General features: G+C 42.0%; 1 protein-coding gene across 1 annotated transcript in view; it reads left to right on the top strand.

Annotated features, from left to right (window-relative positions):
- The window catches only part of slc6a11b (solute carrier family 6 member 11b), a gene marked incomplete at both ends in the record, with an annotated part of 30722 nt that overhangs the window by 11234 nt on the left and 1988 nt on the right, over positions 1-17500 (top strand). The window contains 8 exon segments of the mRNA XM_080425111.1: positions 1355-1489; positions 9930-10033; positions 10913-11037; positions 11774-11886; positions 12632-12769; positions 14574-14676; positions 16746-16846; positions 17416-17500. The exon segment at positions 17416-17500 is cut by the window's right edge and continues 86 nt beyond it. Of these exon segments, the coding sequence (XP_080281237.1) occupies positions 1355-1489; positions 9930-10033; positions 10913-11037; positions 11774-11886; positions 12632-12769; positions 14574-14676; positions 16746-16846; positions 17416-17500 (904 nt within the window).

The raw sequence follows: 17500 nt of genomic DNA, 5'->3' as shown, positions 1-17500 counted from the left end.
TGTCCCTCCAGCCGTAGATGGAAGCCATGTTTGTGAAAATGAGTTATGCGACTGTGGCTGGCCTGGTTAGGCTCTGATGGAGACAGTGATGAACATCACTTTGACACTCCCACAGCCCAATACTGCTATTTCTGGCTTTTTTGTCTTTCTTTCTCAGTGTGTGTGTGAGTCTGTGGGTCTATGTGTGAACATCTGTGTCAGTGAAAGACAGAGTGGGCTAAGTGCTCTCTCTGTCCCCTAACACCTGATTTATACTTTGTTGCTTGCCGGTATCTCACACCAAAAATAGCAAATCTACAAGCTTGTAGATCGGCAATGTTCGTTGCGAGACACAACACAACTAAAGCATGATTCTGGCTGAACTCTAGTGTCTCAGCTGTGCTGAATTTCTCCTACGTTCTCCTCCTCCTCCACATCCTCCTCCTCTTCCTCCAGAGAATATTGCTGATGTCGGGCAGAAACCTCATATCTCCGTGTTTTAACTTGTGTTATTGCATAAATGAATGCCATACTTCATCATACTACAGTGTCACACAAAAAAAGTAGCAATAATAGAAGATGTACAAGCTTGTACTGTAGGTTGAGTATGTAGATGATGTACAGTACTGAGTCGATGCACTCCCACCGCAGAGCAGTTGTTCATAGTTACTTGGCTGTAACTAAAAATGTCCTGTGCCTCCGTGTCATCTCATCATCCTCCTCTTTTGGTATGAAAATAATAACTATATAAGCCATTTGACTATGGTGGGAGCCGGTCTGCACCTATCAGACAGAAATGATATTGTTTAAACTGATGCTATAGGTTCTAGGTTTACCTATGATCCTAGATTACTGAGGCACTGCACCGTCTCTCTGCATTTGATGTACTGTATGTGTTTACCTTGCTTATGTAAGTCGCTCTGGATAAAGAGCATCTGCTAAATGCCTAAATTGTAAATGTACACTTTCCCAGTGACCAAATTCACATGGCTTGTAGATCTGCTGTTTTTGGCTATAGCGACACCACCGTACGACGGAGGATAGATTAAGAACTGGGCACTGGCATTATAGCGGAAGCTGTAGAGGAAGAATTTCCTTAGGGCATGGGGAGGTTAATTTAACTTAACTTAACATAACTTAACTTATACAATTAATAGTAGTCATTAGCCAGTTTCACATTCAATGTTCAGGGTGTATGTGAACATGAATTTACAGTATGTCTTACATTATGCATGTGTGTGTGTGCGTGGTGTGTGTGCGTGTGCGTGTGCGTGTGCGTGTGCGTGTGCGTGTGCGTGTGCGTGTGCGTGTGCGTGTGCGTGTGTGTGTGTGTGTGTGTGTGTGTGTGTGTGTGTGTGTGTGTGTGTGTTTGCAGGTGGTCTATGTGACAGCTACGTTTCCCTATGTCATGCTGTTGATCCTGCTGATCAGGGGCGTGACGCTGCCCGGCGCATACGACGGCATCATGTTCTACCTCTACCCCGACATCTCACGACTGTCAGACCCACAGGTACTGTACACCAGAGCTTGTAAATCAGTTCAGTAAACCGATCTGTAAAATACAGCTTAATATCTAGACTGTTCCTCGTTTCCCTGGGGACCCTCTGGAACCCCTTCAAGGGCCTCATAACCCATTCAATCCAGGAAGGCATCTGTATAATTTGAGATTTGAGCTATAACCATTATTTTACACTCTTCAAAAATAGCAGATACAAGTTTGTAGATCTGAAAGTTTTAAAATCGTGAATATTTTGCAAAACTTGAATATATATATTATTATTAATTTTTTTAAGCGAACATTTGTAACTCAAATATTTGCTTCTGGGGGGTCTCTGGAACTAAATATTTTGAGATGGGGGTCGGTGGCCAAATACATATCATTTTGGGGGTCCTTGACATGAAAAAGTTTGAGCACCTCTGATATAGCATATTTTCAGAAAACTGATTTAGAAGACATTTGTAGATGCGTTCCCGGTTTGAATGGGTTAATAGGGTGCATTTATAGCACCTTTAGCATGAAAGGCACCAACCTGCTCGTCGGGAGCAGTTATGGGCTCAGTGTCTTGCTCAAGGACACTTTGACACTAAGCCTATGGGGGAGCCATGCAGGGATCGAACCGGCAACCTTCCGATTCCCAAGGGTATATAGGGCTAGGGTTCATTTGGTTAGTTACCTGAGAGCCTGGTGTGATGACGCAAAACGAACGTAGAAGCTGCCAGGGGAACAGGTGGTGTTGTTGTTAGTGCTGCAGGTGACCAGTCCTGTTACTGTTACACAATATAATCATTGTAATAGATCATGCGCGAGGCGTTGTGAGCTTGTAGATCGGCTATTTTCGGCAAAGTGGTTTGGTGTCGAGGGAAAAAGGAGCAAACCAAGTACAGAGCCAAAGGTCAAGTTTACTAAGTATTGAGGGTTTAAGTGGTTAAATGTCTACCAGTAATTTACACAACACTGATAGTCAATGAAGATATCTATGAACTCTATGAAAAAGTGTAATCTGCAACACAATTGTATACAATATGTAGTGGGGGTCCCTGCTTCATCACTCTCTCAGCTAAGGGGTCCTTGGCCTGAAAAACCCTTAATAGATGAATAGATGAATCCACAGGCATACCTCAACCCATCTATCAAACCAAACCAAACTTGTGTCTGCTAACAGACTACTGGCTGCACCAATGCTTGTAGCTTCAAGACCTTCAGTCTAGTTTTGTGTTGTTAGGACTTGGAGATCTCCGCCTACAGATACGAAATCTAAATGCGATGCATTTGGTAAAACTGGGTGATATGCAATTCAGAGATGTATAAAGTAACTGAACCAACCAGAAGCACTGCAAAGACTAGAGCAGTCCTTCATAATGGGATGGTGACATGATTCGTTTTCTAAGCAGTGGGCGTATGTTTGTTATCGGCCGTTCTTGCCGCTGTTCTTGCCACTAAATTGAATTTTGACAAGATATCACTAGACATATTGGAAGGTGGAGTCCTCCGATCGTCCAGCAACGCTAGTCTACTAGAAAAGCCGGTAACAAATGTTCGCCCGCTGCCTTGGAAAAACACAGCCCCAATATGAAGGACCAATCATACTTTGGATTGCTACTGCAACTCGCCAATTATTCCCACAAAGTTTTAGCAAGAAAGCTGGAAGATTGTCCTCAGTCTCTAGTTCTAGCTAAGCGTTTAGAGACTGACTTGTGAGTCTATTTTCAGACTACGGCTTTCCAAAGGATTCCTGTCTGGAATAAGGATTTATGGCAGCAGTGGACGACTCATTATAATAGCAGCATTTGTATAGCGGCGATAGCAGTATTGAACCAAGATTGTCATACCGATATGTCACACATTCAATAACACCTCAAAACCAAATCTCTTCACCAAATAGATAGATAGATCTACAAGCGTTGCAACGCGTTGTGAGCTTGTAGATCGGCAGTTTTGCCAAATGTTTCCACAGAATAGGGACGCTAGGGCTCATATGATCAAAACCCTGCAGGGCACGCACACACACACACGCACACCAAGCAGACTTGACCTGGTCCGGAAAAGGCAGACATCCATCTCCAAAGGTCGCTAAGCAACGGTGCACCAGCAAATGTCAGTGGAAGTGGTGTCATGACAACGTGGAGAGAGAGATAGCGGATGTGAGAAAACGAGATGGAGAGTGAAACACAGAGACAGCAAGAGTGCAGGCTGTGTGGCAGACTGGAGTACAGATAGAAAGACACATATCACATCTGTGATGTGTGTTCCCTCCACACTGTCCAATCACTGAATCTAAACAAACCAAAGGCAAGTCAGATTCAAAGGTCAAGATACTGTACATACACACTAGGGGTGTGCCGATACACTAATTTCACCAAACGATACGATACGATATTTGGCTCACAACTTCGATACGATTTCGATACGATACGATACGCACTTTTTTTATTATGAAAAATATATGGGGGAGAAAAAAAGCAAATGCAAACAAATAATTCTGTTTTTGCATCATTCAGATATGCGAACTTGTAGCTTTTCAGCTACAATAGCCGTTTTGAATCCAAATAGGGCAATAGTGGGACACCTGACCCGAAAAAAAAACAACATGTTGTCACCCTTTTCACCTCGGGGCTGTTTGCAAATTTTTTTTCTTTTTTTTTTTTCTCAAAACGATACATATCGTCACGAAAACGTATCGCGATATATCGCGGGACGATATATCGGCACACCCCTAATACACACACATGCAGATACAGTATGTTACACATGCTGTACTCAGTGAAGTCCTCAGTGTTCATTTATCCATTTGTAACTCAGAGGATATACAAATCTAACCAAATGGACCCGTACAGTATGGGTCCATACTCTCACAGTTAAGTTCAAGTTACTGTAAGGGATGATTTGGTTAAAACTTTTTTTTTTTTTTTTTAGTTAAAGTTCTATATTCTGATACTAATCATTGCTATAGATTGGGAGACACCTGTTACTGAACATTGAACACCTTTAGCAATGATTACTATGGGAATAATAGAGCTCTTAAACAAATATTCTAACACAAAATATCGCTTACACCACCTTATTTATCCACTTATAAGGTGATTTATACTCTCAGAGTTAAATTAACACATATAGAATTACAGAGAGGACGCTAACAGGCCAGCTGATGTAATGAGCTGCCGTCCTTTCTGAGCACCTGTCTCTCAGTCTGCTTAATTGGCACCAGTCCGTCTGTGGGACGAGATGTGTTGAACGTGATAATGAGGCGTCCTGTAGCCACGCCGCTCGCTATTCACTCACTTTAAGACAGGACAAGTCTGTTTCACACTCTGCTGCCACCACAGCCCCATGTGGCCGTGATAATGACACACAAGCACGCCTAATTACACACCTTAGAGCACCACCAGCCACCACAGGGCACGTATGTTTACGCAATCAATCAAATGAACAGTTTTAATTAAAGATATAATGAGCATTTTAAGTCACTCTGGCAGGCAAAATGTTATGGAAGCCTGTATACAGTATATGCAATATACATTCAAAATATAGATTCAAAAAGTCTTCAGGTGTCTTTAAATGTGGGGGGGAAATGCAGTTGTTAAACATGCTATACTGTAGGATTAACCCTATGTCAGCTTTAGTCACAGTGCCAAGTACAGTAGCATCATACGTCCATTAGGTACAAGGTAACGTAAAGTAAATCGTGTATTTTCACAAATCTTAGAGAACACCTTGGAAGATCTTTCATTCCGTAGCTGTTCAATGAGCGGGTTGTAGCATAGTAAAGAAAGAGAAAGAGAGAGGAAAAGAGAAAGAGTGAATGAAAGGGAGGGGGAGAGAGAGAGGGAGGGAGGGAGGGAGGGAGGGAGGTAGAGCGACGGACAGAACAAGACGCAGAAACAAACAGATGGAGAGAGGCAGAGTAGACAAGGGTGATAAAGAAGCGCTGCTGTTTGGCAGAGAGGAAGACATTACTTCTGACACCGATGTTAAATTAGCTTCCTCGGGGACAATCAGCCCTCTGTTCCGTTTAGCAGGCGGTGTTGAGTGGTGTGGCTATGTGTGACCCTCTCCATTTACACCCCCCAAGTCTTCATCATGCCTCCCCTATTCCCCCTGTAAGTTCCCACCTTTCTTTTCTGTTCTCCCGCTTTCTCCAGCATTCACAGCTCCACCGCCCTCTCCTAAACCAGTGGTTTTCAAGGTGGGGGCCACCATGGGGCCACCAGAGGGCCCCGAGTTTCATTTCAATTCAAATTCAATTCACAAGATTATTGTGTCAGTTTAACCACTTTCCACCTGGCCGTCCCTATTTTGTGCAAGACATTATTGTCAAAACATTTCTAAATAAATAATGGGCTAGTGAAAATAGCATATCTGCAAGCTCACAATGCTTCGCATCATGATTGATTGATTGAAACCTTTATTTAGTCTCGAAAAGAGCATTGAGGTTTACTCTCATTTGCAATGCTGTCGAGATTGTATACACAAAAATCAACAATGGAGACATATACAGATATAAAACACAAAAACAACAAAAAAAAGTTAAAAACCATTACATGGTGAGGTAGGGAGATTTAAGAGCAGGTTATTAAATTGTGCATACAGTATAAATTGTGCATACAGTTTTAGCGTGAGTTGTAGAGTGTTCCATGAAATAGGAGCATCAAAGCAGAAAGCAGATTTTCCCAATTCAGACTGAACAGGTGGAACCTCATGTGTAAGCCAGTCGCTTGAGCGGGTCTGGTAAGTGCTTTTTTCCCACTCTAACAGCAATGTGATGTATGGTGGTAACTTCCCATTAATAGCCTTAAAAAAAATAAACTAAACTGATACAAGCGCCTATTTCTCCTCTCAGAAAGGGAGGACCAACCTACCTTGTTGTAGAGGATACAATGCGTTGTGAGCTTGTAGGTCCGTTATTTTCACAATTTTTTTCCCCTTCTTTTTATTTTAAGACATTTTGCAATCTAACCACTGCTATGTTCACCACCCTCCTCTGTTATCAGCACGCACAACTGATATGGGACTATTTGATATGTGTGCTATATTGAATCAAATCCGTTGTAGAGATGGTGGACATTCACTGGACTGCACATCACTTGACTCTCACCTTGTCTAACCCTGAATGTCTGAAAGTTGAGTCTTAAATGCAGTATATTCACACTGTCAAATAGAAACCTTGTATCTCTTAACTTCATCTTTTTTATTGCTCACAATACATTGCATCACTTCAAGTGTGTACTGTATGTGGGCTTTATAAATATTTATCCAATGAAAAGTATTAACAAGAGCTTGTGACTAAATAATACACTGGATCCATTAGAATACACTTACTTCCTGAAAAAGTAACGGTTTTGACCCAAACGGTTCCATTTGTACACTCTGAGTTATGGGGGACTTTGAAGTTCCAATGTTCGAGAACCACTGTGCTAGGTTAATATTACAACAAAACAAGAGCCATCGTTATTCAGCTTTCACACAGTAAAAAGAAAAAAGAAAAAAGAAAAAGAAAAACACAACAACAAAAACCCACAGTCTCAACAAATCCAAACACAGGCTGTCCAAATTAGGCACAACATCAACAAGTGATTCTCTCGGAGAGACCGGACCTTTAAGGTTTCCCTGCGCTGCACGGCCATCAGCCCAGGGTGAACTAAAGGGAACATTAATGAACATTAGGAGAGAAAGGCCAAGTTCTTCCAACAGGAACAGTCCTGTGTTTGTGAGGTCAGAGAAGTTACCGTGGTTACTCCCAGGAGGGAGAGAAGACTGTGCGTTTTGTTAATTGTTTATCGTGGGGAAATGAGATTAGTGGCTGAATGGTGATGTGAGAGCGTTTTCAAAGAGCCACGCTGCATTAAGTTTGAATCCGCTAGCTCCCTACGCTATCCGGCTGGGCGCTAGGTTCCAGTGTGGGCACAGCAGGCTCCCCCTAATGTGCATTTTACCACTGTCCTATTTTTTTAAATAATGATTGTCCCTGTGTGATCATGCGTTAGATCTGTGGCTCCCAAAGTGTGTGCAAAGGAACACTGGTGTTACCGTGAGACAGGTGCAGGTGTGCCTGGGGATTTTGTGTCAACCACACATTATTATTGTAATACTGTATATACAACTAAATTATACAAAAAGTCATGAATATTTATATTATATCAGTATACTTTGTGTGCACTCATTTCCTAACCTCGCGTCACCAGTCTTTCCACCTCGGAGGAAAGCCTGGTCTGCGTTACTAAAGACCCATATGATCCGGTCTAGGCCACGCCTACTGAAAAAAAAAATGAAAAAAAAATCCTCTTTCCGGATTGTCGCCATCCGGTTTTGCGGTGCCGCTTTGTTTTGGTTCCCCAATCCCTATTTAAATGGAATAGAATTTCCCCGTGGGATAATATGGATAATACAGACGCTAAATAGTCTCCGGAAAGTACACTCACATTTATATTTAAAAAATAAGCTAAAGTACGCGCATCAAGGATTTTATTAGGACGGACCTATTTTGGGGTGAGACGTCTTTCCGGTTTGTCGCGATCCGGTCGCTGATGACGCGGATGACGTAGAGCTCCCGACCGGATCATATACCCGAAAAGGAATGCTGCCCAGGCTACTCATTTCCCAGTACCACCTTCAACCTTACATCCCTATTTTGTGCATGTCATTGTAGGTGAAAACTTTTAATTTAGAGTGAAAATGGCCATTGCAATGGGATGCATTTTGAGCTTGTAGATGTTAGCTACAAGAATACAGGTGTGCCTTGGGCACAACAAATTAGAAAGACAAAACACTGCATTACATTCTAATACAAGGAGATATATTAACCTTATATGTTGTCCCTTTTCAGTCAAATAACATGCAAAGGATTATTTGTGTAGTTATTCAGCCTCCCAGTAGATATTTCAGAATAAGTGGGGAGCATGAACATTTAAGCAGAAGACTTTCAGGATGATAATACATGATTCATGGAGTTCAGCTTTCAGCATTGCATTGGGAATGTACAAAAGGTCCGACTGAGACCTAATTTCATAACAAATTCAGTGAGATGTTAGATAATGGTAGATTAAAAAGGCACTCTTCCAAGATTATTATTATTTTTTTTCAAAAAGAAAAATGATAAACCTTTGCCTAGAATGACATGCCCACATTAGGGGCAGGTTAAGAAACCAAACCATAACTCCTTAAGGGACTTCATCTTAATTTTCTCACTCTCCAAAGTACTTGAAATAATTGTAGCAACACAACTCAGTGACACCAACAGTATTAGAGACCTTCCAGTCAGGCATATTAGGCCCTCCCACTCCATGCAAACTGCTCATTAAGGTAGTTAATGACCTGCTGCTTGCACCTGATGGTGGCTCCCCATAAACCCTAGTCCTGCTGTGTTAGTGCATTGCAGTGCTCAGGACATATTCACTGGGTAGAGTCATCTAAGTATAATGACACTTTGTAAAGTGTATTGAAACACCTGTGACTAGGCCCTTATTGTCTCCGCCAGGCCGAAGGCATGGCGAGAGTATGTCTGTGTGTCCGTGTGTCATTCTGTGTACAGCTAATCTCCGGCACCGTTGGCTTGATCGCAGCAAAACTGTGCACACACAGTCTCTGGATGCTAGAGCAGAACCTCTTCCCCACATTTTTTCACATATTTTTCACATATTACTCCTACAGATTTTATCCAAACATCACACAAATCAGTACACAGTATCTCTATAGTCATGTGATCAACACGGATCTGTCCGATTTTCCATATTCCATTCTGATTGGCTAAGGTTGGCTTCCAAAGTTTGCAGGATTGGTCCGTTTTGAACAAAGCCTCAAATCATTAACGCAGCTTGCGACTTCCGTGAAATTTCACATGCACATTCCCACTAGGCAGAGGAAGAATTGCCACCTGATTTTTTTTTATCAGCCTCATGGTGGTGCTATAACAGGCCGATTTGCTTTTGTAACTATAACTGCACCGATCTGCGGTCGGTGCAGTTATCACATTTGCCTTTTATAGCACCACCAGGAGGCCGACTTATGTAAAACACATTTTTTTATATTAAGCCTTCAGATTTTATCCAAATTTCACGCAAATCGGTATACATGATCTCTATAGGCGGAGACCTGTGCTCCGAGGAGCACTTTTTCTAGTTTATTCAGGGTTCAGTTCATGCAATTGGAGATTTCATCAATGTTTTTAAATGAAGAAACCCCTGTCTTGTTGAATTAACAGTACATGTTCAGAGGGACTTGACCTAGAAGGTTTAATGAAGGTGAAATTAAGCCACATCAAGTCCAAATTACAAATGTTATAGATGAAGTGAAGTGTGTGTGTGTGTGTGTGTGTGTGTGTGTGTGTGTGTGTGTGTGTGTGTGTGTGTGTGTGTGTGTGTGTGTGTGTGTGTGTGTGTGTGTGTGTGTGTGTGTGTGTGTGTGTGTGTGTGTGTGTGTGTGTGTGTGTGTGTGTGTGTGTGTGTTTTTCCCACAGGTATGGGTGGATGCAGGGACTCAGATTTTCTTCTCTTATGCTATCTGTCTGGGGTGTCTCACAGCTCTGGGCAGTTACAATGCCTACAATAACAACTGCTACAGGTAACACTGATGTACACATGAATGAGTGCATGAGCAGATGACTCTCCAGGTAGCCAAATGCCTCGTCATGTAATTAGTGACGTGCATTAACGGATTAACGAGATTCCCACTGTCGCTACCTGCTATCTAGCAAAACCACAGCCAAGAAAACAGGCTTGACAAAATCACACCCTGTTGAACTTTACTCTAGTCTGGCACTGAAGAGACATGAGAGGTGTGGAAGCCTCAACTAATAAAAACAATGCATTAAAGAAGAAAAAATGCGGTAATGTACTTTCTATTACTGTATAGCAGTTAGACTTTAAGGATGGCAATGTTGCCTGTCCGTCTGTCCGTCCACCACTTTGGTCCTAACAAGATGTTTCAAAACCTACTGGCTGGATTGGTGTGGAATGTGCTGTGCATCTTCATGTTTACCGTCATGGAATGAACCCTACTGATTTCAGTAACCCCATGGCTTTTCCCCTAGAGCCACCATTAGGCCAACATTTTCACTTAAACTCATCCAGTTTTTGGCTTAAAGAGATTGGAATCAGATTGGTTTTATCAAGTCTGAACAGCAAAACAAACAAACAACCAAACAAACACATTACATGGAAACTGATCAGATTTGAACCAAATTCCTGGGAGTTCACGTCTAAAGATTTATACTTTGTCATATGATGGTGTCACTCCCTGGTGCAATGCTGACTATCTCACTTTCTGTCTCCATCATTCTGCTTATCTCTTGTTCCTCATCCTCTGTCTGTTTCTTTCTCTCCGCCTTGCTCTCTCTCTCTCTCTCTCTCTCTCTCTCTCTCTCTCTCTCTCTCTCTCTCTCTCTCTCTCTCTCTCCCTCTTTTGTTCTCGTCTTGTTATCTCTCTCTCACTCTCTCTCAGGGACTGCCTCATGCTCTGTTGTCTGAACAGTGGCACCAGCTTCGTAGCAGGTTTTGCAATCTTTTCCGTGTTGGGCTTCATGGCCTACGAACAGGGCGTCCCCATCGAGGCTGTGGCGGAGTCTGGTGAGAGAATTACATGTTGTGTCTGAACCCTACCCACCTTGTCTCTCTCTCCTTCCACCATCCTAAACAGTGATAAATAAAACATGACGCTGTTATGTAACTGCACACATTTCACCCAGGCTGTTAGGACAGCCACAGGTATGACTTATTCATGTCAGCATGAATGATTTAGTTAACGAGATGAGGAATTTCCACTATCAGTCTCAGAGCTATGCAGGGGGCCTCTTCCATAATGTGTTTCTGATGTTGTGTCAATGCACAGAGGCGCTAAAGAACTCAATGGCATGCTACCACTCGTTTATAACCAACTGGCCAAAAATGCTGCATGCTTAAGCAATATTTATTTTCTCATCTTATCTCATGTCTTATCATCTTGTCTTATTTGAAAGTTCATCCAAAGCAGAGGTACACACAAATTAAAACACGTTCTTGCCATTAACCAGTTCTCTGTGCTAAGAAATCATGCACGCACGCACGCACGCACGCACGCACGCACGCACGCACGCACGCACGCACGCACGCACGCACGCACGCACGCACGCACGCACGCACGCACGCACGCACGCACGCACGCACGCACGCACACGCACACGCACACACACACACACACACACACACACACACACACACACACACACACACACACACACACACACACACAACAGAGGTGTCTTCACCTCCCGGCCTGTCAGCCTGGTCAAGACAATAATTGTACTGTGTATGTTGTATGATGCAGGTCCTGGTCTTGCCTTCATTGCCTACCCCAAGGCTGTTACAATGATGCCCCTGTCTCCACTTTGGGCTTTTATGTTCTTCTTGATGCTTATCTTCCTTGGTCTGGACAGTCAGGTGAGAAACCATGGTATCATGGTACTGAGATGCACTGGCTTTCAAAAAAGAACGTGCAATGAAATAATTCAATGTATTAGTTAATGGGCTTTGTAATCCCAACCGGCCATTTCATGTAATTCAGTTGTTGAATAATATAACAACAAATACAGTTGCTGAATTACTGAATACACAAAGGTTTACGTTACAATGTGGTCAATCTAAAGATCCCCTATGTGGACTGTGACACAAGATGAAGATCAATACAAAAGTTTAAGCACGATCTGATGCAGTAAAACAATTGCCTAATTACAAAAAAAGAATCTTAATGAATATCTGATCCAGGATCAACTTTGTGGTCTTTTTGGTTGGACCGCAATTGCGGAGCTAGCCCTATAAATGTGAATGTGTCTGAGTGACTGACTGAGTCACTGAGTGGCTGATGAAGTTACACCATTGGTCTAACAACAAACTAGCAATCATCCTTCCAGGCTATGGGATGTAGTCTATCCCAATAAGCAAACTTTTCCCATATCATCTGACTGGTACTACTTCTGACTTCGTTCGAGTCAGACCTATCTATTAACCTGGCATGACCAAACCACTAGGCATAAAACGAAAACTTGAACATCACTGATTGATGAATTTAACCAGCAAAGTATTGCTGTTTCCTGTATCGTTTCAAATTGAAATACCTCCAATGTTTTATATGGTCCAGCCATAATAATAGGTTCTGACCTAGTCTTTTTTCCCCCCTTTTCTTCAGTTTGTGTGTGTAGAAAGCTTGGTCACGGCTGTGGTGGACATGTATCCAAAGACATTCAGGAGAGGCTATCGCAGAGAGATTCTGATTCTGGGCATGTCTATAGTTTCTTTCCTGGTAGGACTCATCATGTGTTGTGAGGTATGACCATAGATTTTACAATGGTACACTATTATCTGCTATTTGCACCATTCTTCAGAATATCATTATTTCTTAAATAACTTATGTATTTCATTACCAGCACCATCATCATACTCATCATCATACTCATCATCATACTTATCATCATCTTCATCATCTTCATCATCATCATCATCATCATCATCATCATCATCATCATCATCATCATCATCATCAACACCATCACCATCAGTCTGCCAGTCTGAGGTAAAGCTTATTCAGGTACTCACTCCACTCACTCCACTCCTTTGTGGTATTTGTTCAGACATATTTGCACATCCGTGGAATGTGTCCTCTGCATTTAACCCATCCTAGCTGTTAAGCTATTTACAGTAGGAGCAGAGTCAATTAGTTGACTCTTAAACAGGCAACAAACTTCAAAAGAAGTAGATTTATTTCGGTTCTTTGCAGACTAACTTGTTTTATATCAATGTGGTTTTGCTTTGAGCGCTGAACATTCCATTAGTTAAGACCCCACCTATTCATCGTGGAACATGGATTTCTGACCAATCAAACAAGATGTTCGCATTGGTGTCATCTGCAGTGATTTTGGTGAAGTTAGTGCCAAAAAAGAAAGGACATAAGTTTGTTAATTTTTGCCGCATTCAGGTCATGGTGTTCTTAGGACCTTGCCAACCTTTAGTATGCTGCTCATTTTAGTCCCCATTGACAGGGAACACTTGACCACCAGAATATGTCTTTCAAGACAATATACATTAGTGGACAGTCCTACAACCATCCATCTGCGTCCCAGCATTCATTTAGCCTGCTATGCTTTTATACTTTTTTTGTGCTGCCATCTTTATGTTGTAACAACGGAAGGGCAGTAGGTGACAGTTCTTCATGTACCTTCATGTCTTATTTAATTTGCCAGTTCTCTATAATCAACATTTTTCATCCTGCAGTGCTGTAACTGCCTCCACTTAACCACTTGAACCCAAGCGTCCCTATTCTGAGCATGTCACAATAGGCTTACATTCAGCGGAAGTAGCAGATCTACAAGCTCACAATGCGCTGTATTGCGACACATTGTTACCTTGTAGAATGGCTATTTTTAAGTTGGGTGTAGTCTCCTGAGGGACTCCGGTCAATAGGGTTAAGTGGTTACGGCACAAGTCATTTCATATTCCTTTCTACTGTACTTTGTCTAAAAGCATGAATAAGATCTGACATAAAGACTGAAGTAAGGTTATGTCACAGTTAAAAAACTCTCAACTGGGTGAACCTGAAGGCCAGTCTGAGGTTGAAAGCATGGGGTCGGGGGCACAGTGGCGCAGTCGGTAGCGCTGACGCCTCACAGCTAGAAAGTCCTGGGTTCGATTCCTGCCGGGGACGCTGTGGGCGTGTTCTAGATAGAGGGGGAACTGGTTGGAATGATGTGTTCCTTCCACGCACTACGTCCTACCGGGGAAACGAGGCACGCTCACTCCTCATGCGTTGAAGGAAGCATGAGCTCAGTTTGGGGCTCTCCCCAGGTTGGCAGAGGGAGAGTAGCGCCCAGGATTACAAGCATTGGCACTGGGTGGGTGAAAAATGGTTTACAAAATCGTGGGATAAAAATTATAGTTTAAAAAAACAAAGGACATGGTCTCAAAGCTAGAAACTGAGAAAAACTATGTGGGCTCACACTGAACTTTTACTTCTAAATCAGCTTCATATCATCGTGCCATAACCTTGTATCTCCATATTTCATCTCACACAGAACCAATTCCAATGCTTATTTATGGGTTGTGACAGTTGACTGACACCTGTCTCATCCAATCAGGGAGGGATGTACGTGTTCCAGCTATTTGATTCTTATGCTGCCTCTGGGATGTGTTTGCTGTTCGTGGCCTTCTTCGAGTCTATATGCATTGGCTGGGTCTATGGTAAGATATAAGATGTGTGTCTAAATGTGCACACGTGCACTTTGTGTGTGTGTGTGTGTGTGTGTGTGTGTGTGTGTGTGTGTGTGTGTGTGTGTGTGTGGTGTGTGTTTGTGTGTGTGTGTGTGTGTGTGTGTGTGTGTGTGTGTGTGTGTGTGTGTGTGTGTGTGTGTGTGTGTGTGTGCGTGCGTGCGTGCGTGCGTGCGTGCGTGCGTGCGTGCGTGCGTGCGTGCGTGCGTGTGTGTGTGTGTGTGCGTGCATGCATGCGCGTGCATGCATGTGCATGTGCATGTGCGTGTGCGTGTGCGTGTGCGTGTGCCTGTGCATATGTTTAAATGTACTGTAATGTGATTTATTTCAGAGCTACTGTATATGAACTGTTAATTCGTGGAACGTGGGAGGTAAAGGAGTCATTTTTCATGACACTGTAACCATTATAACTAACTAACTGATAAAATTGCAGCACTTACAAAGTGACAGTATACCAAAATATATATAGCTAGATGTTTTCACATAGAATAAGCAGACACTTCCACATGTATTTTTTTCAGAAGAAGAGTGCAGTTGTGAAAAGCTGTGCAATGCTATTCCCGATATATTCCTCCTATGCCCTCTGCTGGAGAGTAAGCTGTAGCACATGCAGTGATGTGTCAGTATCTACTTTAACCAGATGTGAGTTAGAGAACCAGACTTGAGTTACAACTGTACTTTGTTTCCGTCTACACCAGTTCTTTTTGCCCAAAATAGCCGATCTACAAGCTCCCAACGCATTGTGAGCTTGTAGTAGATGCAAGTTTGGAACGATGGAAGTTGGAAATGTATGCCCCACCCAGTTATGCAATACCCGTTGTACGCGTTGTCCTTAGTACACGTCTGTGTGTCTGTCTGTCTGTCTGTCTGCGTGTGTCCCTTTTATGCCCATATATGGAGTTCTGTGTCAGGTGTGGCCAAATATGGAGTCCAGGCCAGTCTACATCAGGGTACTCCATATATGGAGATTTGCTGTTTTGGCGAGTTTTGTAACCGTCTGTCTGTCTGTCTGTATCCCTTTTAATGCCCATATATGGAGATCTCGATATGTGTCCCTTTATGACCATATGGAGATATCTGTATTTGTCAGTCCTTGTCCCTTTTATGCCCATATATGGAGATCCCTGATGTCTGATTGATTGATTGAATACTTTATTAGCAGTTTGCAAAAAAAAGCACAGAAAAGTATAGTTCAATTCAAGGTCTGCTAAGAGGATTATACCCAAGAAAGCGCTATGGCATGTCTCCATTGGGGTCCTGTGTATTCAATTCATCAAAACATGTAATGACAGACAGATAATACTATGCAAAAACATCATATAAACGAGTAGTAATCTAAAATATATATATGTACAGTAAACAGTTTGGGGGAGGGGGGTAGGCTTTGAATTTGTTCATTTACGTGCGAAAAGAGTGACTTTAAGAGCTGTTTTGCCGTACGATGTAAGTCAATGAGGAGCATATTTTGAATTCTCAATTTCTAATCAATGGAGCAATTATTTTTTATTTCTTGTCCACCTTTGGAGTTACATCATGGCAAGGTAACTACACAACCCAAACCTCTACCAAAGTGGTCTTGCCCTTTAAGACAATTTTAATATAGGATTTGTCATATCTGCCCTGTACAATTTTTGTTTACAAAGCCTAAAAGGCATGCAGAAATGTAATTTAGATGTAATGTATATGTCAAGGCCAAAAACACAATTAAATCGTTAATCACAAAATCACAATTATTTGTACTAGACCATACCCGTGGGGGGATATGCGCACATGATTTGGCAACCCGGGACATTTGGGGAAAGCGAAAAACGGGCTTCGCTGTTCCGTGCACATGGTAATGGTGAATGGCTGTGTGCAAATTCAGATCAATTGCTCCAGGCACTGAGGAGAACCGGGCAGAAGAGATTTTGGGCTCACCACCCACGATTTTGGGCTGACCACCCACACAGAGCTTTGTCGAATTATAGTAGGATGAGCCCTAACTCTTCTGTGACGCTTGAGTTTCCTGTGTGTGACAATGACCCTCCTTGTTTGTGTTACAGGAAGTGACAGATTCTACACGAACATTGAGGACATGATTGGGTACAAACCAATCTTCTTTATCAAATGGTGCTGGCTGATCCTCACCCCGGGGATTTGTGCTGTGAGTCTGCCATATTTTTTTTTCTTTTTTAAAATTCATGATAAAATGTTGTTGACATTTTAGAAAGTCTTTTGAAATAATTTAGTTTTTTTTATGTAGGAAATGGAAAAAAGGGGGGGGGGGTAATAATAATATTTTTTATAATGATAATAATAATCACTCAGATATACGTACAGTATATAGCAGGTACGTACATAGCAGGTATACTTGCGACCCATAAAAATGGGTCCTGGCCCACTGTTTGGGATGCACTGATTTAGTCCACTGGTTCTAAACATGGGGTCAGGGGATTAAAATTGAAATTAAAGATCAAAGGTAAAGAAAATACTAAAACAATAATAATAATCATAATAATTGTAATCAGTTTGATTTTCAGAACAGAAAAATAAACACGTTTAGAATCACTGATCGTTAAAATACATTTCTATATGGGATGTAATAGACATTTCTATAGTAAGAGATATAATATCTGATAATATTACATTGATTCAGATTCCAGACTATTACTTTACATATTAGATCTTTTTGACTACATATTAAATAAGTGATAACTCTCTTGTCTGCCGCAGGCTATCTTTCTGTTCTATGTGATCAAATATAAGCCCTTGAAGTACAACAACGTGTACACCTACCCTGACTGGGGTTATGGTATCG

The sequence above is a fragment of the Gymnoscopelus braueri genome, assembly GCF_963280865.1.
Source record: "Gymnoscopelus braueri genome assembly, chromosome: 3".
NCBI classification, from domain to species: Eukaryota; Metazoa; Chordata; class Actinopteri; order Myctophiformes; family Myctophidae; genus Gymnoscopelus; species Gymnoscopelus braueri.
The sequence above is the reverse complement of the archived record's forward strand: the minus strand, read 5'-3'. Positions and strand labels throughout refer to the sequence as shown.